Below are 24599 nucleotides of genomic sequence, written 5' to 3' on the forward strand. Positions count from 1 at the left end.
TAACATGTAGTTCTGCATTTAGAACTATCTTTCAAAAGAGCAGTCATACCTCTTGCAACAAATAATAATGTGAAATAACACTGTGAGACAATCAATGGGATGAGATAAAACAGTGGAACAAACTAAAAAAAAATTTTTTTGTAGTGGTCACAAAAATTTATTTTGTGCTGTTAACATGTTTTGTTTAGCATTGTGCTTTATATCTGAATGTTTCTCTCACGTAACTATAAGTAATTTTTAAAGGATCAAAATACAAACTAAGAGACAGCTGCAGACGGATATAAACTCACGGACGCTCCTGGGAACTGGCTGGGTAGGCCTCCCCAAGGACCCCAAGGGTTAGCCAGGTTAAAACCCAAGCCCAAGGCTGGGAATTGTTAAAAGCTGCAGGCTGGCTATTGGCAACTGGCTCGAAGGTGGCCGACTGCCCCCACGGGCCCCAGGGCCAAGCTGTGGTAGTGTTTTGTGCAAACTCACCCCTACCCAACTGCAAACTCTGCAAAACATCCGCATCGGGCACCTCCGCTGGAAGAGCTGACACACCTTCTGTTTTGTCCATAGAAGACCTGCTTTCAAGGGAAGACAAACGATTAAGGATTTCTTCCTGGAAGCACTTCTTAGCAGCCCACTTGTCTGCCTTGGAAGCCTGTTATACCCAATACAACCGGCTGCCTACTACTCGACCCCTCCAAAGTGGCTATTCTGGCTAACACTGACTGCTCGAAAGTGCCATCCTCCTCATCAGACGATGAAGGCAAAGGTGCTGACTGCTTTGGAACAGGCCACTGCAGTCTCGGTGCAGGGCATTTGCCCTTGGATTTGCCCTGTCCCTTAGGCATGATAATGTGCCCAATAACAATGACAAGCCTGTCTACTGCCATCACTGATGTGGCCCCCACCCTACCGGAGGCAGGTGATGAACGTTAAAGCTCTCCTCGAAATGGCCGCCGTAAGCTATCCACAAAATGGCCGCTCTTTACCCCGGCAACAGGGAGGAAGAATCACAATTAAGAGGCTGTCCTCGAAATGGCTGCCCCAAGCAATCCATAAAATGGCCACTCTTCTCCCCGGCAACATGGAGGAAGAATAAAAAAGACTGTCCTGAAATGGCCACCCAGAGCTATCTACAAAATGGCCACTCTTCTGCCCAGCAACAGGGAGGAAGAATTGAACAGCTCCAATAAAATGGCTACCCAATTAAACCCACGATTAGCTAAGGCCTCCTTCCAAACTGCACTTTCTGGAAGAACAGCCCCACACACTGTGAAGTAACCATACACTCCCCCAGAAGATTATATAAAGGGGGGGGGAGGAGTTGATTCCTCTGCCGCTTAACAGAGGGAAAAGGGGGGGGGGCGAACAGCACCCTCAATAAGGAAGAGGCACCGCAAGATACCCTAAAACAAAAAGGGGAAGCACAAAAACGCCGGCCGCGTGAAAATGCCGTGGCCAGCGACAAATCGCCACGTCACAGACGCTCCCAAAGATGCTCCTGACGCGATGAGACTCCTCCTGAAGACCACCACGGCTCACTACAAGCAGCCGCGGCAAAGTTCGACATGCCAACCACCGCAGCCCAAAAAGTCGCGGTGACTGGCAACAGGCCTCGTGCAGGAAAAGAGCACACAAGTTGCACTCTGCCTTCCCCGAGCACGAGGTGAAGAATGAGAGGAGGGAGCGGAGCCCACCTCTAAGGCGCGCCTACTCTGCCTCCACCTCTGATGATGCCCTGCCTGCTCCTCCTCCTTGCGAGGAGGCAAAACGGCCTCCAGACGCAAAGCTGTGCAGCCTGCCTCTGGATGGGAGCCGCAATACCTCTGCCAAGTACTGCAGCCCCTCTCAGCCTCCTTTACATTGGTCCTCTTCCATAGAATACGTGGGGAGGGGAGTGCAAGCATCATGCAGATTTACATGGTAGCCTCATTGACGTCAGTACATTTACTCTTGTGTCAATCATGAGATGCTCTCAAACAGTAATCCTTTTCCTTCTGACACAGTTTGTATGGGGGAAAGTGGGATGGGGAGTAGAGCTGCTAACTTCCCCAGGCTCCCTGTTAATATGGGAGCCTTACTAGGAACTATTAACACAGCTTTCCAACTGCAGGAAACAGGAGGGTTTTTTTGGAGTGGCAGATTTGTCACTCAAAAACATCTCCCACAGGGGCTCCTGATCCCGACAGAGTGTTGGGTGCTGAAACACACAAGTGGTGATTCAAAACCCTAGGGCAAAGATCTATTTATGCGCACATTGCTACCTATTTTTTTTTAAAGCAGCAGAACAGAAGACTGTAGATTTATACCCTGCTCTTCTCTCTGAATCACAGAGTGGCTTACAATCTCCTTTATCTTTTTCCCCCACAACAGGCACCCTGTGAGGTGGGTGGGGCTGAGTGAACTCTCACCGCAGCTGACCTTTCAAGGACAACCCTCTGCAACAGCTATGGCTGACCCAAGGCCATTCCAGCAGCTGTAAGTGGAGGAGTGGGGAATCCAACCTGGTTCTCCCAGATAAGACTCCACACACTTAACCACTACACCAAACTGGTTCACACTTCCCAACCACCTTGGCTTTGCAACAGGAGGGTTCAGACATCTGGAAATGTGGAGTGAAAGCACTGACATCTGTAAAGACTGGGTTTTCCCTGGTGTCAAATAACTCTGATTCAAAGATGGATCAAAATTAGGTGTCATTGACTGGGGACCAGGAGGCAGATGTTGCTGTCTAATCCAGTACTTTAAATCCAGAAAGGAATAGCAGCAACATCAGATCAAAGTGCTTGTGTGACCACAGTCTAAGCTTCTAAACTGGAATTAAACCAAGTATTAGGAACTCAGGTCGAAGAGAGAAAATTATTTTTGATTTGCCAGTGAGGCTGCATTTAGACATTGTGGCAAATGGGAATGTGGTTCAAAGGCTTTTGAAACCAGTAAACTGGTTGTGCTTTGCCCATGAGAGAGGTGGAACAGAGCACATGAGCATAACAATATGCCTTCTTGCCTGTCACAGGTAAACAGAGGTCTTCCTGTGGCATCTGAATGTGCATAATGTGCCTGCCTACATGCCCTCAGAAACATTTCTTTGAATAAGTAGAGATAACATCATTTGTAACTTATGTGATGTTGAAAGAATGAAGCATTAAGCATGTCTGACCACAGCTTTGAGCTAAATCACTACTTATATCCAAGCTGGCATTATTTTCTTGTGTGTTTTATTTAGGGGAAGACTATCAATACGCTAAGCACTGTAAAGAGCATAAATTTGGAATTCTGAGAAGTGTTTTGAGAGCCAGAGGAAGAAGAAGAGAAGAGATTGGATTTATACCCAGGCCTTCACTCAGAGCAGCTTACAATCTCTTTTCCTTTCCGCTCCTCACAACAGATACCCTGTGAAGTAGGTGAGGCTCTGATAGAAATTGCTCTGGAGCAGAACAACTCTTGAGTTATGTCTGACCCAAGGTCACTCCAGCAGTTGCACGTGGAGAAGTGGGGAATCAAACCTGGTTCTCCCAGATAAGCGTCTGTGCACTTAATCACTACACCAAACTGGCCAAAGTGGTATCGTGGTTAAGAGCGGCAGACTCTAGTCTGTGGAGCCAGGTTTGAGTTCTCCTCCACATGAAGCCTGCTGGGTGATCTTGGGCCAGTCACAGTTCTCTCGGAGCTTTCTCAGCCCCACCTACCTCACAAGGTTTCTGTTGTGGGGAGAGGAAGGGAAGCGTAAGCAACTTGAGACTCCTAAGGGTAGAGAAAAAGCCCCCTCTTCTATAAATAAATTGTTTTGTTCATCTTATTTGAATTTTGCATTTGCATAAGAAAAATGCTGGGGTCTGGAACTGTGTTGCAGCAACAGCAGGGCCGTTCATTAAAACTATCTACAACACTGCAGAAGCATTTCTTTTTTTAAAAAAAAACAATGTTATTATTCTGCAATATATTATATTAATACTTATCTATAATTAAAAATTCAATACCAATACATTGCATTTTCCACCTCCCTCCCCCCTTTTTCATGACCTCCACAGGTGCATTTTAATTAAAATACTAAAAGAACAATAAAAGGTAATTTTAACATTTGAAGAATCTTCATAAAAAATCTTATAACTATAATAAAATAAAAATAAGGAAAAAAACATTTACTATGATTATCATCCATCTTCATTATAATCTTCTAGACCTTAGTCCTTACCATAAAAATAAAATTGAAGAAATATAAATTCCCATAAACACATTTTAACTATAATCCTTATCAAAATAAGTTGAAAAGAAAAAGAAAGGGTATGATCACATTTTTTTTACTGTAGTCCATTTACTATTCCCCTAGCATTCAACTATTATCAAAAATCACCAAATGTCCTTTACCCTTCCATTTTTTTTCAACATATTTCTGAAATTTTAAATTTCTCTATATCATATTCTTTTAAGATTCTTGTAAGCTTGTGCATTTCACTCCAATAAATAACTTTCATAATCCAGTCCCACTTTTCTGGTATTTTGTCTTGCTTCCACATCTGCGCATATAATGTCCGTGCAGCTGAAAGCATGTACCAAATTATTGTTCTATCTTGTTTCGGAAATTTTTCCAATTGTAATCCCAACAAAAAGATTTCTGGTGCCTTCTTAATGCTATAACCCAAAATTTTTGAGACCTCTTGCTGAATCATTTGCCAAAATTGCTTTGCCCTTTCACGAGTCCACCACATGTGGTAGAAGGATCCTTCATGTTTTTTACATTTCCAGCATCTATCCGACACCTGATTGTTCATTTTCGACAGTTTCTTAGGTGTCATGTGCCACCTATATAACATTTTAAAACAGTTTTCTTTAATATTATTACATGTCGATATCTTCATAGAGTTCTTCCATAAGTACTCCCATTGTTCCATCTGAAATTCTTTATTTATATTTATCGCCCATTTTATCATTTGAGATTTAACGACTTCATCTTCTGTAGTCCATTTCAATAATAATTTATAAATCCTTGAAATCAATTTTTCATTATCGCCAAACAGCATTCTCTCCATCTCTGTTTGTTCTTGTCTTACTCCATCATTTTTAATATCCTGTTCAAGCAAACTCTTAATTTGTTGCAATTGAAACCAGTTATACTTCTAATTCTTCCGCCGATTTTAATTCCACCTTACCGCCATGTATTTTTAACAATTGTTTATATGATAGCCATTTCTCTTCATTGATATCTGAATATAACTTTATTACTTCTGTTGGCACAATCCAAAGCGGTTTCCTCTCGTCCCCATATCTTTTGTATTTCGACCAAGTTTTTAACAGATTACTTCTTATATAATGATGTAAGAAGAAACCATCCATCTTACTTTTCCCATAACACAGATATGCATGCCAACCAAAGACGTTTCCAAGGCCTTCTAACATTAATAATTTTCTATTATTTTACATCCACTCCTTGATCCACACCAAACAAACTGCATTATGGTACAACTTTAAGTCCGGCAACTGGAAGCCTCCCCTTTCTTTTGCGTTGGTCAAAATTTTCATTTTAATTCTTGGTTTCTTGCCAGCCCATACAAATTCTGAGAGTTTCCTTTGCCATTTGTTAAATTGTTTATTGTCCTTCACTATTGGAATTATTTGAAACAAAAACATAATTCTTGGTAACACATTCATTTTAATTGCGGAAATTCTGCCCAGTATAGACAAGTTCAACTTATTCCACTTTAATAAGTCTCCATCTTTTCCTCCAGAGCTTCTAATGGTTGTTTTTATACAAGTCAATGTTCTTTGTTGTAATTTCTACACCTAGATATTTTACTTTGGAGGTCACTTCACACTCTTTTTAGATTCCATTCCACTTCTTTATTTAACAAATGTCTCAATTGACTTGGTAGTATTGTAATCTCCCTTATAATTTTCTTTTTCCCAGGCCTCTTTTTAAGCTCCTTCTCCTTATTTCCAATCTCTTTTTGTAAGTCTATCATTTGTTTGTCCTTGGCTTTTTTATCTTTATTGTTCAATGTAATTAGGATGCCCCTCATTACCGCTTTATATGCATTCCACACTGTTTGAAATTGAATGTCCTCATTTTCATTTATTTGAAAGAAAGATTTAGTCTCCTTTCCCACAGACTCTACTATTACCTTTTTCTGCAGCAAATCTTCATTTATCCACCATCTTAAAGTCTTTTTTATGGGTTTTGCAGACCACATTAATGGATTATGGTCTGCCCCTATTTTAGAAAGAATCTCTATTTCTTTTGTTATAAATCCCAGATTTTTTGAAGTCCATAACATATCAGTTCTTGACAAAGAATTATGTCTTGCTGAAAAGAAAGTGTAGTCATGTTCTTTGGGGTTAAATTCCCTCCATACGTCCTCCAGAGTTTCTTGTTAAACTAGTTCAAAAAATGACTTTGGTAGTTTTCCTTCATTATTTTTTTTCCCAGATCTGTCCAAAATGTTTTTAATCGTTCCATTAAAATCTCCCATTAACATAATTTGCTCATATGTCACTTGGTCTAGTCGTTGCATAATGTCCTTAAAGAAAGAGTCTTTTGCTCCATTTGGAGCATACAATCCCAATAACAAAGTTCTTTTATGATTCAACATCACTTCCACCACAAAAAATCTACCATCATCTTTAAAAATCAGCTTTGGGTCTAATTCTTGCTTCACATAAAAAACCATACCCCTTTCTTTCTCCTTAGCCAATGAACAAAATTCCACACCAAGTTGCTTATTCCATAAAAATTTATAATCCATTTGTTTGATGTGTACTTCTTGTAGGCAAATTATATTACATTTTTGCTTCCCAATCCAATGAAAAATTGCCCTTCTTTTTTGTGGTGAATTAAGTCCATTTACATTCCAAGATATTAATTTGTAATCCATAATGGTTTTCTTTTTTCTTTTTAGTCTGTACCCCAAAATTCTTTATTTTCCTCCAAAAACTTCATATCTTGAGTACTTGTGATGGTAAATCTCTTTCCTTTGTATTCAAAACTTAGACCTTCTGGAAGTATCCATCTGTATCTCATTTCACTCTCTCTCAACTTGTCAGTCAGTTTTTTATACAATCTTCTGTCATTTATAACTTTCCTTGGCAATTCTTTCATGATTCTTACACTACTGCCATCCACCTTCAGCTTATTCTCAAATTGTTTACTTAAAAGCCTACCCACCAAATCTCTTGTCATAAATCTCATTACCACATCCCTTGGTAGTTTGTTTCTCCTTGCATAGTCTGAATTAACCCTGTAAATATAGTCATAAAAATAACTGGTTTCATCAGGGTCATCTCCCAAAAATTCAGCAATGATTTTTATTATATATGTCCTTAAATCAGTCTCATCAGATTCAGGCACCCCTCTCAAACGTATCTGGTTTTCCATTAATTTACAATCTTGTAGTACTGCTTTCTTCTGCATTTTTTTTAATAGTGGAATCCACTGTGTTGATTCTTACACCATGGTCTTTCACCTTTTCTTCAACCTCCTGCATTTTCTTTAACACTGCTTGGTAATCTTTTCTGAGAACTTCTATATCTTTTTTTAATTCCTTTTTACATTCAGTTTTAGAGTCTTTTATCACTTTAACCAATCTTGCCTCCATGGCATCCATTTGATCTTGCAGTTTACACATTTTTGCTTCCTCAAGTGACCTAGCCCTCGTATGAATCTGCTTTGCTCCTGATTTGTGGATAGACATCACTGCCTTCCCATTGTAAAAATAGGCTTCAAAGTTGACCTCACCAAAGCGACTCAATCCTCCATGACTCAAAACCCAGAAGTCCACTGCAGAAGCATTTCTTACACTTACCTCTCTTTCTCTTTTGTAGCCCTCTTTCTAGCTAGAATTTAGCAGAATATATTTTCAATGTGAAATTTTAATTTCTTCCTTTGTCCTTTGCTAGTCTGTTATTATCCTATAGGTGTGGGAAAGCCTTGAAACTTCTCCTAAGTAGAGAAGGGAGAAGTAGGGATTGTTATGTCAAATGTTTCGCTGTTATCTGTTGTGGTCTTCAGGACCAAATCTATCTACCATGAAAACTGGTATGTTATGACTTTGATCTTCACAGTGTGAATTAGATGTGGCAAGAAGTCAGAATGGTATTAAGTTGATTCCTGTGAAAATAAGGAATTTTTTGTCCTCAGCTGTCTGGCAGCAAATTAGTCTTGCTCTGAGGTAGTCCAAATCAATTATGCTAGTAGTGGTACAAGCACATCCTCATCAATATTTTTTTTTTATTTTCTATTTATTTGGCAAGTCAATTGTCAAGAAAATATATATAGGACTGCTATCAGACTGTCATGTGGTGAACTAAGATTTATGGTAGACAAGAGGTCTTCAACATGATGCCTGCTAATGTGTTTCTTGACTCTCACTTGCTCCTTCCCCAGAACAATGAGCTTATGCTTGCTTTCTTCTCAGTCCTGGAGATACCACTTTTGTCCCTGCAAAGAACACTCATTTGAAGCTACTGCCTCTGTCATGAGAGGATGTATGGCTAGAAACCCTCTCTGTGTATTCTCCCAGCATTTTGTGTATGGACTCAACACTTATGGCAGCATTGGTGTGATTGGTTCTCCCCCCTGCCCAAGGCACCCACTCTTTTACAGTTTACAAGAAGTTATATGCCAAGTCTCCAGTTGTCCTGATATGTAATGCTTTTCTCTCCTCCTTTCCTGCATCCATTTTGGTATGTCCCTATATCATGGTATGAACAGTTACAAGGTAGTAGCTGATGTGTGAGCTAGTTGCTCATTTGCAAGGCTGATGCAAGCCATTGGTGTTTTAAAATACTGTCAGCCTAGTGCTATACGTATGTACTTGGAAGTAAACCACACAAAATACAATGGAACCGCGAGTAAGTTTCTGTAGAGCAGGGGCAGCCAAACCTGTTTAATGTAAGAGTCACATAGAATAAACATCAGATGTTTGAGAATGTCAGATATTTGAAAGCTGCAAGACAGGAAGGGAGGGTGGGAGGGAAGTAAATAGATGGGAGGGGAGTGAGAGATGGAAAGAAAGCAACTTTAAATGCATTCATCTGGCTTGGCTTGGAGAAGTGATTTAAAGAGAGCAATTCCTTTTCCAGGTTGGCCAACGGGGCAGTGGGAGCTTCATGAGCCACACAATATGCGTGAAAGAGCCACATGTCGCTCTCAAGCCTCAGTTTGGCCACCCCTGGTGTAGAGTTATATTTTGTGTATGGCTGTAACTGGGTATTCATTTAACTAATCCAAACCAACTTTTGTGGTACAAACCCTTAGGATAACATCATGCTATTTTAAAAGTACTTTCAATGGATATGTTCAGTGGAAATTTGAAAGCTGTTTAGTTATTCAAAGCTCCATATTTGGGCCACAGGCACAGTGACTTAGCAATGATCATAAGTTTTTTGAGGACCAGTTGCCAAGTGAGGCCCCATATTCTTAATGTACAGCTGAAAACTTGGGGGCATCTCTTGCCTCATGTGAAGCATAGAGAGAAAGTGACTTCACCCCTAGCTTGAATTCAGCATTATGTGCAGAGAAGTTGTAGGAAGTGGTCTCATCTTACAATATACCTTTGAGACCCTCAGAAGCAATAAGAAAACTCAAAACAAAAGACCAACCTAGCATCTCTCCTGAATCATGGCTGGCTCCCGAGGAACATTCCATAAATATATGGAACATTTCTCTAACTACTGGTAGCCATAATATTAGGGTTTTTTATATTGGTTAACTTCCTACCTTTTCAAGCAGTGTATATTTTTATAATGTTGGAGAAGGACTTCCCCAGTAATTCCAAAAGACTGAGATTAGCCTTGTTGTAAGGGAATTCCAGGGAACGGTGATCAGTTCACCTGCAGAAAATGGCCACTTTGGAAGGTGGATTCTATGGCATTGCTACCCATGGAAGTCTGTCCTCTCCCTAAACTCCAGCCTACTCATGCACCATTCCCAAAAATCTGTTTCCCAATACAGAGTTGCCAACCCTACTCAGATATTGCCCCAGTTTGCATAAGTGAAAAAAAGCAAATGAATGAATCTCACAAAACAATTCTCATCAAGCAAATGATACATATTGTCATAAAACTAATCAAATCTATTTGTACAACTGTTTTCTGAGGGTTTTTTGTTTTTTTGCAAAACTTGTGCCAATTTCCTCCGCTAGAACTGTTGGTAGTTTTGCCCAAGATAAAGTAATCAAGATTTGCTGTTAAGTTTTTTCCTTTGTAATTTACTGTTGTCATTTTCAACCTGTGGTTTTTTTATAGGCATTTCTTTAAAGTTGATGGAAATTTTTGATGATATAAAGCACAGTGATTATTTATTATTATTGAAGTGTATTAAAAATGCAGCACATTGCTCATGAATAAGTGATGTTGGCCATGGCTACTCATGAAGATGTAATTCAGATTCAGCCATATGACTTTCACAGTCAGAGGGTAGACCAAATGAGGTGGTGGTAATGCAAAGTATTAAAAATTAAATTGAAAAGTAAATGAAAGCTGTGGTTTGCCAAAGGCCACCTTTCTATAAGAACAGACTTATTAACTTCCAAGCTTTTCCTTTGGAGACTGTAATTATGTCATGTGGTAGGCACATGAAGAAAGGCTGCTTTGGAGAGCTCAGTGCTACAGATGAAGACTGCATAATTGGCCCTACCTGCTTTGACATGGCCCGAGCATCTCAGCATTCTCTCTTTGTCTGGTGGCAACCCAGCCTGGGGTGTGTGTGCGTGTGCATGCACTTAGGGCCCCAAGGGTCACGGGGCAGCAGACATTGAGTTTGCCTGGGGCGCCATGCGCCCTAGGGCCAGCCTTGGTTGTGAGGCATGTTACCTGTGATATTTTTGTTAAGCCTGATATTACTACTATATGCAGGGCTTTTTTGGTAGAAAAAGCCAGCAGGAACTCATTTGCATATTAGGCCACACCCCTTGACATCACCATTGTTTCACACAGGACTTTTAAAAAGAAAAGGCCCAGCAGGGACTCATTTGCATACTAGGCCACACACCATGAAGCCAAGCCAGCTGGAACTGTGTTCCTGTGCATTCTTGCTCAAAAAAGTCCCGACTATATGATCATGAGCCCCGTGGCTGCAGTACTGCAGTCTGAACTCTCTGCTCACAACCTGAGTTTGATCTCGGTGGAAGCTGGTTTCAGGTAGCCTTCCATCCTTCCGAGGTTGGTAAAATGAGTACCCAGCTTGCTGGGAGGGGGGAAGTGTAGATGACTGGGGAAGGCAATGGCAAACCACCCTGTTAAAAGTCTGCCGTGAAAACATTGTGAAAGCAACGTCACCCCAGAGTCGGAAACAATTGGTGCTCGCACAGGGGACTACCCTTACCTTTTTTATATGGCAAATTACCAATTTAGGCAACAAGAAAATAATAATTTTATTGAGCTCTGGCACAGAAAGATTTTTGCCACATTAAATTCATTAGTCTTTATGCTGCCATGATACTCCATTATGCTGGCTGCAGCAGACTAACATGGCTATGTCTCTGGAATTTGTTGTTTTATTGAGGTAGTATCAGTTCACCATTTAATTAAAATTAATCAATTAATTCCATGTGAGATCAATGGATCAGTTTAATACTTTTGTTTGCCAAGAATAGTAATTCTCATTTTTCAAGTATATTTTCATGTATGAGGACATTTGTCTACTGTAGAAGGACAGAAGTAGTCTGCAGCATTTTTAGTTTTATACCTCGCTTCGTTAGAACGTAAATATGTTTTTTGATATTTCACATCTGATATAGTGGAAAGAACATGAATTGCTGGCCTCTCTGTTATTTGAAGAATATAGTCAGTCCATTGTTCTTTCCAGGAAATGGAAACCACCACTGTGCTGAATCTTATTCTGGCAAAGTTGAAAAAGAAATAATGTTAGAAATATCAAAATAAATCAGACTTATCAATACATGTGGTTGATGTGTGTATAACTTGAGCCATAGTACAACTACTTTGTGCATTTGAAGATTCCACAATAAGATTAATGTGCTTTTTTATTTAGGTTCTTCCATTCCCTAGCCAAGTGGTATACAACAGGGTTGGAAAGTGTGGAAGTCGCACTGTGGTTTTGCTGTTAAGAATTCTGTCTGAGAGACATGGGTTCAATTTAGTTACATCAGACATTCATAACAAAACCAGACTGACCAAGAATGAACAGGTATGTGGTTTCTGTTGATTAATATGATATAGATTTGCAGTCAGTTTTAAGTCTATGAAACAGAACTCTGTAATTTTAAGCTTACCTACATGCAGATAATCAGTGAGATACTTTATAAGTATTATTAAAAGTCCATTGCAGTAAATTTCTTTAGAGAAACAGGATTTTTTTTCAAAGTAATTGATACATTTTAATCTAGGAAGCTGTCACAGGTAAATATAAAGGCAGCAAGCATCTTCTGAAATTATGGTGCTGTTATATGTAATAAGGCTAAACCCATTTTTGTGGAAGTGTTCGTCAATGTTTGAACACAGTGGGATATTCTGTGATTTTGGGGGAATTACTATAGCCCTGTTCATATGTTACAGTGAATGCATGTATATCTTGTACATATGTTCATACATGTGATTGTAAGAAAGGGCCAACACATGTTCAGTTTACAAATGAAACTTGGGACCAGTATCCAGGGCAAGCTTCAGGGTGTCTGGTGCCAAACGCAAGACCCCGTCCTGCCACCCCCCCACCCACTAGAGTTGCCAATCCCAAGGTGGGAGGAGGGGATCCCCCAGTTTGGAGACCCTCGCCCCGCTTCAGGGTTGCTAGAAAGCGGGGGGAGGGGAGGGAAATGTCTGCTGGGAACTCTATTATTCCCTATGGAGATTTATTCCCATAGAAAATCATGGAGAATTGATCTGTGGGTATCTGGGGCTCTGGGGGGGCTGTTTTTTGGGTTAGAGGCACCAAATTTTCAGTATAGCATCTAGTGCCTCTCCCCAAAATACCCCCCAAGTTTCAAAATGATTGTACCAGGGGGTCCAATTCTATGAACCCCAAAAGAAGGTGCCCCTATCCTGCATTATTTCCTATGGAAGGAAGGAATTGAAAAGGTGTGCCATCCCTTTAAATGTGATGGCCAGAACTCCCTTTGGAGTTCAATTATGCTTGTCACAGCCTTGATCTTGGCTCCACCCTAATGTCTCCTGGCTCCACCCCCAAAGTCTCCTGGCTCCTCCCCCGAAGTCCCCAGATATTTCTTGAATTGGACTTGGCAAGCGTACCACCCACACCCTTCCTGCCTCCATCCTCTCCCCTGGTAAGGGTGAGTGCCATGGTGGTGCAGCATGGTTTCCATGCCTCAGAGCATGTGTGCCACTGGGCTGTTGTCACTCAGCCTCCTGGATCTGTGCTTCTGGAAGCTTCTGGAAGTATAGAAACAGGAGGCTAAGCAATGGCAGTTGGGCAGTGTGCATGCTCTGAGGCGTGGGAGCCGCGCCACACTCATCTATTTCCCTTGCCCAGGAGGCAAAAGTGTGTGTGTGGGGGGGAATCGGTGCCTCCTCCAGTGTCACACCCTAATCAGCCACCTAGGGCTGTCTAATGGACAGGCCAGCCCTGCCAGTATCTAGATAAATGTGTGTTGAAAGTACTTGTATATATAATGAAAAGAATTACTCGTACGTATAATGAAAAATCAAATGTATGCTGTACATGGATTGCACTGTAATTTGTGAATAGGAGTAATGAAAGATGTGTTTGTTTATGCAGTAGCACTGACCTGAGTAAGCTTTGTTTATCCTCACAACTAACTGGCTAACATCACCTCATGAGTTCAGTCCAGGAAGTGTTGCCTTTGCTGAGGAATGACTACAAGGTGTTGTATGTAATAACACATTCTTTCTGTTTGCAGCTTCTGAATAGCCAATATAAAGATGCATGCTTTTGTTCAGTCATTTCATTTTTATTCCACACACATTTTATCCTCATGACAACTGTGCGGTAGCTAAACTGAGACTGACTAGTTCAAGGTCATCATGGCTTGAACAAGGCTTGACTCAACCAGGTCCTGATCTAACATGCTAATCCCTACACCACATTGGCTGTCTCCCCCTATGCTCTGCCTTGACAACTTCGCTCAAGTTGGAAGGGGCTTCTGCAGGTGCCAACCTGTACTTGGGCAAAATCAGGAACTGCCCATATACGTGCTTTCTCCATGGAAGAATGGCCTGCCCGAGAAGGTCAGGAAGGTTCCCACTTGCCTGACTTTCTGCAAAATATGCAAGACTGAATTATTCAAGAGTGCTTGTCTGCACAGGTTATAAAGTTGCATGGCACAAAATAGTTTACATTCTTATTTCAACAAATTATTAGGGACTGTAATCTGTGCTTCTGTGTATAGCTTACTGTAACTAGATCCCAGAATGCTCCTATGTAATTTTTGCACCACTTAATATTTCATGTTAATATTTATGCTATGCTTCAGTTCTTTCAGGATGTTTCTAGATGTCTGCCATCCTAAAGCATTGTTTATTGCATGTCCCATTTTGTTGACTATATTGACTCACTGTATGTAATTGGGCTTGAGTCCCTGTGAGGAAGGCAGACTATAAAAGCATGTGAATAAAAATAAATAATACATAAATCAAATAAAGGGACTCTGAAATTTAAGACTGCAAATGTAGTAAAAAAAACAAGCCTTCTAGGTAATTAGAGTAAATAAAAAGTGCCACAAAGTACAACAAATTCCAGTAGTTCCATTCCAATTGTATAAAGTTATAAATGGTGGGATTAGCATCTCAATACCCTGAAACAACAACCATAGATAGTCCCCAGATTGCACACAAGTCTCGCCTGCTTTGGATTTAATTTCATTTTTATCAGGATTTTGCTTTTCGCAGTTGCCTAACTCCATTTAGCTAGTGGAAATATTTAATTGACATTGCTCTGCTTTTGACAATTAAAACAGGCTAGTACATTTTGATAAATTACAGCAGTATAAAAAAGCCAATCACAAACTAATCAATGAATCATAGTTCTCTATTGGTGTTCAAAGTGGATAAAAGTTTTCTTTTTCCCCACAAGGAAAAAAATCATTAGAAATCTCAGATGTTAACTGGAGATACATTAAGCAGAAATTTTACTTCCAAGTAACAAGTGATATTTTGCTTAGAAATACAAATGTAGTTTTTTCCACACTTCCCATGAATTTAAGAAGGAACCTCTTCCCCATCCTACTGTGAGTCATCTCTTTATGCCACCAGGTGGAGTTTTGCTAAAAATACATGTTAACACTGAACTGCCTTGTGTTTCCTTAGAAGAACATTGGAGGAGAAAGAGGAATAAAAAACTGAGATGTCCTTAGACAAAATTGGCATAGTGTAACTTTGGTCTGTATTTCCAGGTTCTAGAAAACAGAATAAGTACCTGGACCATTATTTTATAATTCTTCAAAGTATATAGTAGCTGTTTCTTGAGCTCTTGAACACAGCTGTATCTTTTAAAGCTCTATATGGTACAGCATACCAACTCTCATAGACATTTGACAGTTGACAGTCCAGCCTACATTCTATAGAATTCTGCAGTTCTTCACAGAGCTAAGATCTGTTCGTTCTAAGTCAATATTGAAATGGTTCAATATTACATTTTTGGAATTCCATATAATTCACCAATTGCATGTCTTAGCTCATAAACAGCAATTTTTCCTTTTAAACAAATTACTTACTAGCCAGTTTTAGTTATTGAAGGCAAGATTATTAAAAAATCTGGCTGGTTGAATAATCTGGAACAAGCTTTCTCAAATCAGATCAATCTGTCTTTAAAATCATCAAAGGTGAAGTAGCTATCACCAGAGCCCATGGCAGTGAGTTTGGCAACATAATTAGCATGAGCAGAGGTAAATGCACAAGGAGGCCTTTTTGGTTGCACACTTTGCAGTTTGTTCTGTCAGATGTTGCTGATGGGCAATTGAAAGATTCCTTTTTGCCTCAAGAACAATGCAGAGGAGCCTCCATAAAATGCCTGCTGGACATCTTGTCAAGTACAGCTTTTGCATTCAGTTTGGCTGGTCTGCATTGATTTCTGCTGTACTGCCAATGCTTGGGATTGATTTATAGAATCATAAGAGTTGGAAGGGACCTCCAGGGTCATCCAGTCCAACCCCCTGCACAATGCAGGAAATTCACAAACACCTCCCCCCAAATTCACAGGATTTTCATTGCTGTCAGATGGCCATCTAGCCTCTGTTTAAAAACCTCCAAGGAAGGAGAGCCAACCACCTCCCGAGGAAGCCTGTTCCACTGAGGAATTGTTCTAACGGTCAGGAAATTGTTCCTAATGTTGAGCCGGAAACTCTTTTGATTTAATTTCAACCCATTGGTTCTGGTCCTACCTTCCAGGGCCACAGAAAACAATTCCACACCATCCTCTATATGACAGACCTTCAAGTACTTGAAGATGGTGATCATATCACTTGCTCTCCAGGCTAAACATCCCCAGTTCCTTCAACTTTTCTTCATAGGACTTGGTCTCCAGACCCCTCACCATCTTCGTCGCCCTCCTCTGGACCCGTTCCAGCTTGTCTATATCCTTCTTAAAATGTGGTGCCCAGAACTGAACACAATACTCCAGGTGAAGTCTTACCAGAGCAGAGTAAAGCGATACCATCACCTGTTGCAAGTCTTGTGGGGGTCACAGTTTCCAGTTAGTTTCCTGCCTCAGAAGGGAGTGCAGCATCAGAGATGGCTCTTCTTCTCTTTATCTTTACTTCAATTTTACTTTAATCTTGATCGTAATCTGCCCATTTATGCTTCGTTGTTTCCTAGATCTAGACTCTGTCCACAGCAGGGAAGACACCCCCAGCAATCTAAGGCCATCAAGTTCAGTCTCTTGTCCCCTTGGACTACTGAGCTTTCTTAAGCAAGTGATGAGGGAAGAAATTAGAGATCTTAAAAGCAGCATCTCTCCCTGCTTTTCCAGGGGTCGTATAAGATCTAGATTAGGGATGTGCAAAAAAACATTTCAAAATTAATCTGATTCAGAAATATACGGGGCCAAAATATTCGGAATACCATATATTTCCAAATACTGGTACTCAGAATAGCCGTATAAACAGGAGATATATGGCTATTTCCAAATATACAGCCCCATTATACCCTATGAGCCATTGAAATCGATGGCAAAATAGGGTATATTTGAAGCCGCCTGGAGGGGAGGGGGTTTGAGGGAGAGCCCCCAAAACTGCAGGGAACCCGCAGGAGACTCTTCCCTACAAAATCCCCAAGTCCCAGAAAGATTGGGCCAGAGGGTCCCTGTCTTTGGGCTCCCCAAAAGGCCCATTGCCACCAATGCTGAGGAAAGCCCAATTAGCCACTTCGCTATAATTACTGTGGGGAAAGTGGCTTTGGCCAGAGGGGGGTTTCAGGGAGAGTCCCCAAAATTGCAGGGCAGCTTCAGGGGACTCCCCTGCATGCAACCCCCCTGGCCCAAAAAGACTGCACCCATCTGTGGGCACCCCAAAAGGAATACTGTTCCCAATGGTGAGAAAAAACCAATTGGAGCCACTTCCCCCACTGTAATTATCATGGGGAAAGTGGCTCTGGGAAGCAGAGGGTTTTGAGGAGAACCCCCCAAACTGCTGTGCAGCTTCAGGGCACTGTCCCACACAAAACCCACAAGGTCAAAAAAAAATTGGATTGGGGGTCCAATTTCTGGGGCACCTAAAGCCAAACCTCCTCAACCTTCTCCTCCAGCTCCTGCACGACACTCTGAATGCTCCTTAGGGTGATCGTTTTGGACAGAAAACTGTCCCCAAAGCTCATCTCCAAGGAGGGCTGCTCTTGCTGCCTCTCCTTCGACTGCTGAGGCTGAGTGACATGAGCTGGAGGACAGACTGACCGAGCAGCAGACCCCTGCTCGGTGCCAGCACCTAACGGCACCTCTGCTGGGGGGCGCCCCAGCAGCCTTGATGAAGGGCTCAAAGTGGGACTTCTTCATCACACTCCTGCCAGAGTGCTGGAAGGCGGCTGTGGAGTGACCCTACGCACATGTGGTGGTGGGGAAAATGAGTCCTCCCCTCCCTTCCACCCCTCTAGTCTTCTACCTGGCCTTGCCCCCAGGGCCCCTCTTCTGCTGCCTGTTACTCATATCACCCTTGGCCAGTCTCACATAACCTGAACTGAGGGTGGGGCTTTTTACAAACCTAACTCACTGTATCCTGAACCAACAGGTGCCCTGACTTCTTTTTAAGAACCCTCCCAGCAAAACTTGTTTGTTTTTTTGGTCCCTAACCTGTCCTCCTTTGGGTTGGGGTAGTAGTAGTCTGCTAAAGTTTAGGAGACTAGGTGATCCTGCCTCTACCTGGCTACAGTTTTTAAAAGGCTACCTTGAGATGAAGGCAATCCTTGTTATATCCTCCTAGTTAAACTTCTCCTAACTAGATCCTGGGACACACCGGATTTCCTTGGAAACTAAAATCAGGTGTCCGCTATAACTAGAGAGAAGCTGTGGTTTACCCTATGGAAATCTAAGGATGCACCGGTTTTCAGTGGCTGAAAGCAAGATGCACTGCAACCCTAGACTCTTTAAAAGGGAGCCTGATGTGGCCTAGTAGTCACACTGCCTTTTATGAGAAACCTTAAATCTTTTTAAATTGCCCCTATCTGGCCTAGTTGAATTTTGAAAGAAGATAAAGCCCTAAACTGGATTAATCTTTTTTTAAATTTCAAAAAACACAATCCCTAAAAACACCCTTATTAGTGGGGCAGCTTATTTAGTGGCCCTAGCCAAACGAAAGCACCCTCAGACTCCAAAAATAACTCTATGAAAACATGAAAGTGACTCACCCCACACAGCCCACACACCAACCCCCTCACACCAACCAGAGGTAATTTGAAAAAAACAGTCAACAACAACAACACACACACACCAGAACCAGGAAAAGGGACAACGGGACAGGATGCAAAACCAACAACAGATCCAAACAAATCACTGAGAAAAGGCCAAGAAACTCAACTGTTAAAAAATGACCTTTTAAACAATGAAAATTAGGCCAAACAGCCCCCCCCCCAAGAACCAGAACCAGAAGAGAAAAGGAACAACAGCAGCACAACACAGCAGCAACATATCAAACACAGAATCCTTTTAAAACAGTAAAAAAAACCCTTGACTTTTAACAATACAGGAACTTTACCAACCCCTCCCCCCAAAAAAACCTTCACCCTAACCCCAAGAAATCCAAGCCACCCAAATAAAAAAAAGTAAAAGGACACTGCACTTTTAAAAGTCCTGTCACTAAAGTAAGATACAGGCAAATTGGCAACCCCCCCACCCCAGGCCCCCACCCCCAGCAGAACCCCCTAACCCTAACCCCAAATAAGCTACCCAGTACCTACCCACTCAAATCTGGATAAGTAAAGGGATTCTGGGTCTTTAAAAGTCCTTTTACTTTTATCCTAACTAAAATAAAAACAGGAACCCCAAGACTGTCTTACGCTAGATGTCTTCTCTTCTCCAGGCAGGTCAGGCAAGGCTAAGAGAGAGCAGCAGCAGCTGAGGCCAAGGGCCAGTGCAGCACAATCTCTCTCTCACACCAACACCAAAACAGCAGCAATGGAATGGAGTCCAGCCAGGCAGCCGTATACTTCCGAATCAGAGTACATTTGGATGTTTATTCGGTTCAGCTGAACCGAATGCACACCCCTAGTCTAGATTCCCCATTTCTCACAGAAATTTATCCTCCTCCTTTTCCTTTCTCAAGAACAGGCTTTAGATCACACTGTTGTCAGGTTTGGCGAACTAAGGCAGCTCAAAAAGGAGTTTATCACCATCCTCAGGAAAAAGCAAAATGTGGCCACTGTCAGATACCCACTCAGACTCTACCTCTGACCCAGGATCTTTGGAAAGACAGGGGGGTTTTGTCTGATGAACACGTGAGGAGGCCATAAAGTTACCAGAGCAATTCAACTGATTTTTTTAAAGGCAGAGGACTTGCCAGTATTTACTCTCTAAAGCTCTGTTTGCATTAGACTTAAAGGAACCAACAGAGGAGGAGGACATCACCAATCTCCCTGATGCAAAATAAAAATCCAGACCTAAAAGAAACAGGGAGTTCTTTCCCAGGTCAGATCCTTCAGAAAGAGTAGTTCCCTTCCCATAATATTTTAAGAGACAACTGGAATCCAAATGGGCTAATCCTCTCACAAACAAAGTGTCCAAATCTCCTTAAGAAATTATACATTGTCCTCTCATTGGCTAATTTTTCAGCTTTAGCTGGTAGATGCCCCCATTGCAGTCCTTCAGTCCTCAAGCCTTCTTTCTAAACAGAGCTATTCTGCCAGACCTTTAGCTGAGGCCGTGGATGTCCAACCATCCCAGCCTCCCCTGCTCACACTGCTCACAGTGCTTTCAGTACCTGTTACAATTTGCCCTGCCCAATAGAAGCTAACAGTGAATCAATGGAAAGCTGGTTGCTATTAACTACCACCTATGTTAGCATTGTGCAGGAGGCACTATGAACTGTCTTAATAGTTACCATCCCTCTGATTGGTTTAAATTTGGTCTTATATTTTAATGCTATTATATTTACTTCATGAAATGTTTAATTAAATGTATCAATTATAATTCTACTTCCCAATAAAATGCTCAGATCATTCCACCTACAAGTATAAAATCTCCTTAAATATTACCTTCCTTTCTTCCTTTACCAGAATAAAAAAGGAATACTTTCTTTTAATAAACTAGTAAAGCAATGTAAATCTAAACACTTCTTCTTAAACACAAATTAAATATAACCAGTTAAGAAAAAAGATTCTTTCAGAACTGTCCCAACGCCAATTTTATCTAATTTAACTTAAGCCTATTATAAGCACAATTTAGATTGTTGATTTAGCGAAATCCTTATTAAAAGAAGCACATAAAAATCACTTCTTTGTCCTTAGCAAATTACATAAAATACAACTAAATGTTTTGTCTATCTCCATCTAAACCATTTCTCCTGATAACATATTAAAAGCAAGTCTGCCAAATTACCAAGTCTACCAAATTCCACAGCAATTATGCTATCTGCCTTTTCAACCTTTGATCTTATTCTTATATCATTATAAACTATCTCACTAAATAGGCAAACTGTAAATACATCTACTATATAGAGAAATATGTTAACTGCACTCATTAACATTTCTTCTTCAAAATCTCCCTTATTCTTTTAGAATCTAACATCTGTTCATTATTAATGGTTACATGTTTATTTATTCACAAGGGAAAGAGGAAAAAAAACCCACCCATATTCCAGAGTCCTTCTTTCCAAAGATTAAAAACTTTTAAGTTCCTTTGATTTCTGCACCCATATTGCATCCGAGGCATCCCATTTAATCACAGTTTGTCTTTTGATATCACATTTCACTTCTTAGTCAGAGTTCCTTGTCCAGCCATTCACCAAAGCAGAAAAAAAAAATCCCAAATCCTTTTTCCAAAAGGCTTTCCAAATCCTGATTTGTTGATTGGAGTGCAGCTTTTCTCTTCTCAACATGGCCTGCCCCCTCAACCACAGGGGGGAAGAATTCATCGCCATTTTCCCCTCTCAGCTTGATTTCACTGCATCTTGATTTCCGGTCTAGTTTTGAAAATGTGTCACAAGAGAGAATCTTACTTTTCCTTTGTTTATTTCAGAGAGTATCACTTTCCACTTTCACTGCCATCAATACACTCTCTTTAGTACCAGACCCCTGTAGGTTTACAGTTTCATTAGCTGTCAGCATAAAACATTCCATTTGGTCTTTAAGGAGCTGCATAAATGAGATAAGATCTTCCTTAAGAGAAATGAGATTTGAACAAATATCTTTTCCATGTGAAATTTCATTAAATGGTGCCATTTCTAATATCAAACTCAGTCTCTTAAATCAGATTGTAAATTCCCTTCAAGCTCCTATTAATCCCTGTTCTGCAACAGCTCCACCTGAAGTTTTAGAAACCATTCTTTCAGATACAATCAGGCGATAGAGACAGAACTCTCTGCAGTATAATTCCTTTGTGCTCATATCATATTGCAACTTCTTAGTAAACTCTTTGATGTATGTCCAGTTATAGTCCGGGTCAATTTTAGTGATTATATTCAATCCAGTTTAAATAGTTAAGACTCCTCGTGACATTTTGAGGCCTCTTCTAAATGCTTTGAGCTGGTCTTTTGTAGTTATGCAGAGTGACCCATCAGGGAGTAGAATTGGAAAAAACACCTACTTGTTAAGTAGAGTCATCGCTTTAGGAGTAGAAAAATGCTGCTTCAAAGACCAACTTGAGAAAGTGAAAGCAAAAAAGCGGTCGGGCGTTCTTTTTCTGCTGGTATGTCAGCTTTCATGGCCGCAGAGCTTCAGGATGAACAGAGAGCGGCTACCGCTGGCCCCCTCCCCATAAAGGTCCCATGCCAAAGAAAAAGCCACTACGGGCTTATTCTATGGGGGCATCACTTCTGTGACGCCCCTCCAACGGCCAGACTTAGAGTTGCCGGAGAGACGATCTGCAAGCCACTCTGAAGCCAAGATGACAGATCCTGGAAGTCCAAGCCCTGTAGTTTTGAGCATGGTCAGCCAATCTTCATCATCACCTACCCCTTCCATGGAGACAGGGTCTTTGGAGATTGTCCAGATGAAGTCCTTGTAGAGACCAGGGGCAAGAAAACAGCCATGCCTAAAACCATGAGACATTCTGACAGGAGACAATTAAGCAATGCTTTCTTTCATTCCTAACATGTCCTTCTCGAATTCAAACAAGACCAACAGAAATCCAACTGAAACCAGTCTAGACCCTTCTATAGAAGAGGAGGTCAGCAGCAGTCAAAAGTTCTTCAGACAGCCCAGCCCTAGATCAGAGAAACCTGGCAGAACAGGAAAACAGTCCAAAGCCAGACTCCTTTGACATTTTGATGGGTAGACAGTTACTTCAATTCAAAGAAAAATCAATTTAGTCCCAAGCAGATGCTTGAAACATCAAAGTAGACTCCAAGGAATATACAATTGAATTCTCCAGTCTCCCACCAGAATGTTTCAAGACTTCACTGTTCTCCAAGAGACCAGAAAAATGTCAAAGAACCTACCAAGCTATTCAGCACCTCCTCTCCATACAAGCCATCAAGCCAGTGCCATCCTCAGACAGGGGATCAGGGGTTTACTTTCTTTCTTTATGGTTCAAAGAGAGGGTCATTTTGGACTTGAAGTTCTTGAATAGATTCATCAAAAATGAGATGTTTCAGGATGGAAACCCATTAATCTATTGCAGAATCATTAAGACCTGGGAAATTCCTCACTTATATCAACCTTACAGAGGCAATCTCCATGATCAGAAAATATCTCTGTTTTTGTTATGGGGAAGACCACTTCCAGGTCAGAATACTCTCTTTCAGTCTTTCCATAGATTCAAGAGTCTTTACCAAGATGCTGATAACTTCTGTTCATTTGAGACAACATGGGATCTATATACCTTCTTATCTGGATGACCTGCTGATCAGATCCAGCAACAGAAGCAACACGCAACTCAATGCACAAATGATTATTCAGTGCCTCCAAGATCGCAACTTTCTTGTCAACCTTCAAAAGAGGTTCCTGTCTCCCATCCAGCACCTAGAATATCTGGGAGTCATAATTGACACCTTATCCAGCCATCTGTTCCAGCCCCAGATCAAAGCTAAAAAAAATGGGACTTGGCAAAAATCATAATCAAACCCCAGTCCATGCTAGTCATGTGAAGATATTGGGACTGATGAGTTCCTTTATGGACATGGTGCAATGGGCACGTCTACATGCAAGACAACTGTAACAATTCCTTTAACTCTTATCAGATTCAGATACTGTAAAAAGAAAATCTATCAATCTAGACACCATCTCAGTCTCCTGTGATAGACCAAGCCCTCCAACCTGCTACAAATAATAATAATAATAATTTTTATTTATATCCCGCCCTCCCCGCCGAGGCAGGCTCAAGGCGGCTTACAGACATGGAAAGTGCCATGATTACAATAAATACATTATACAATAAAATACAATTAAATAATTTAATTAAAACCACAGCAGTTAAGGTGCTATAATACAAGACAGTATATATCAGATGGCTAGGTGTCACTTCAGGATTTAATCTTGTAGGCCATTTGAAAAAGGACAGTTTTACAGGCCTTGCGGAACTGATTATAGTCCCGCAGGGCTCGAACCTCTGCTGGTAATTGATTCTACCAATGGGGAGCCATTATTGAGAAGGCCTGCTCTCGTGTTGTTTTCAGTTTGGCCTCCCTTGGTCCAGGGATTTTTAAGAGATTTTGGGAGCTAGATCTCAGTGCTCTCTGGGGAATATATGGAGAGAGGCGGTCCCTAAGGTAGACAGGTCCTCAGCCATAAAGGGCTTTAAAGGTAATAACCAGCACCTTGTAATGAACTTGGAACACGATTGGCAGCCAGTGCAGCACCCGCAACCTAGGCTGCACATGCTCCCACCGAGGTAGTCACACCAACAGCCTGGCCGCTGCATTCTGCACTAGCTGCAGTTTCTGAGTTCGGTACAGGGGCAGCCCCATGTAGAGGGCATTACAGTAGTCCAACCTCGAGGTGACCTTTGCATGGATCACTGTTGCTAGGTCGCCACATTCCAGGAAGGGGGGCAACTGCTTTGCCCTCCTAAGATGGAAAAAGGCGGCTTTAGCAGTGGCTGCTAT

The 24599-nt window shown here is 41.3% G+C and overlaps 1 protein-coding gene across 1 annotated transcript in view; it reads left to right on the top strand.

Moving 5' to 3' along the window:
* The window catches only part of UST (uronyl 2-sulfotransferase), a 238827-nt gene that overhangs the window by 82491 nt on the left and 131737 nt on the right, over positions 1-24599 (top strand). The window contains exon 3 of the mRNA XM_060240748.1: positions 11978-12133. Within this exon, the coding sequence (XP_060096731.1) occupies positions 11978-12133 (156 nt within the window). The remainder of the gene's footprint in view (positions 1-11977; positions 12134-24599) is intronic.

The sequence above is a fragment of the Heteronotia binoei genome, chromosome 1 (genome assembly GCF_032191835.1).
Source record: "Heteronotia binoei isolate CCM8104 ecotype False Entrance Well chromosome 1, APGP_CSIRO_Hbin_v1, whole genome shotgun sequence".
Taxonomy (NCBI): domain Eukaryota; kingdom Metazoa; phylum Chordata; class Lepidosauria; order Squamata; family Gekkonidae; genus Heteronotia; species Heteronotia binoei.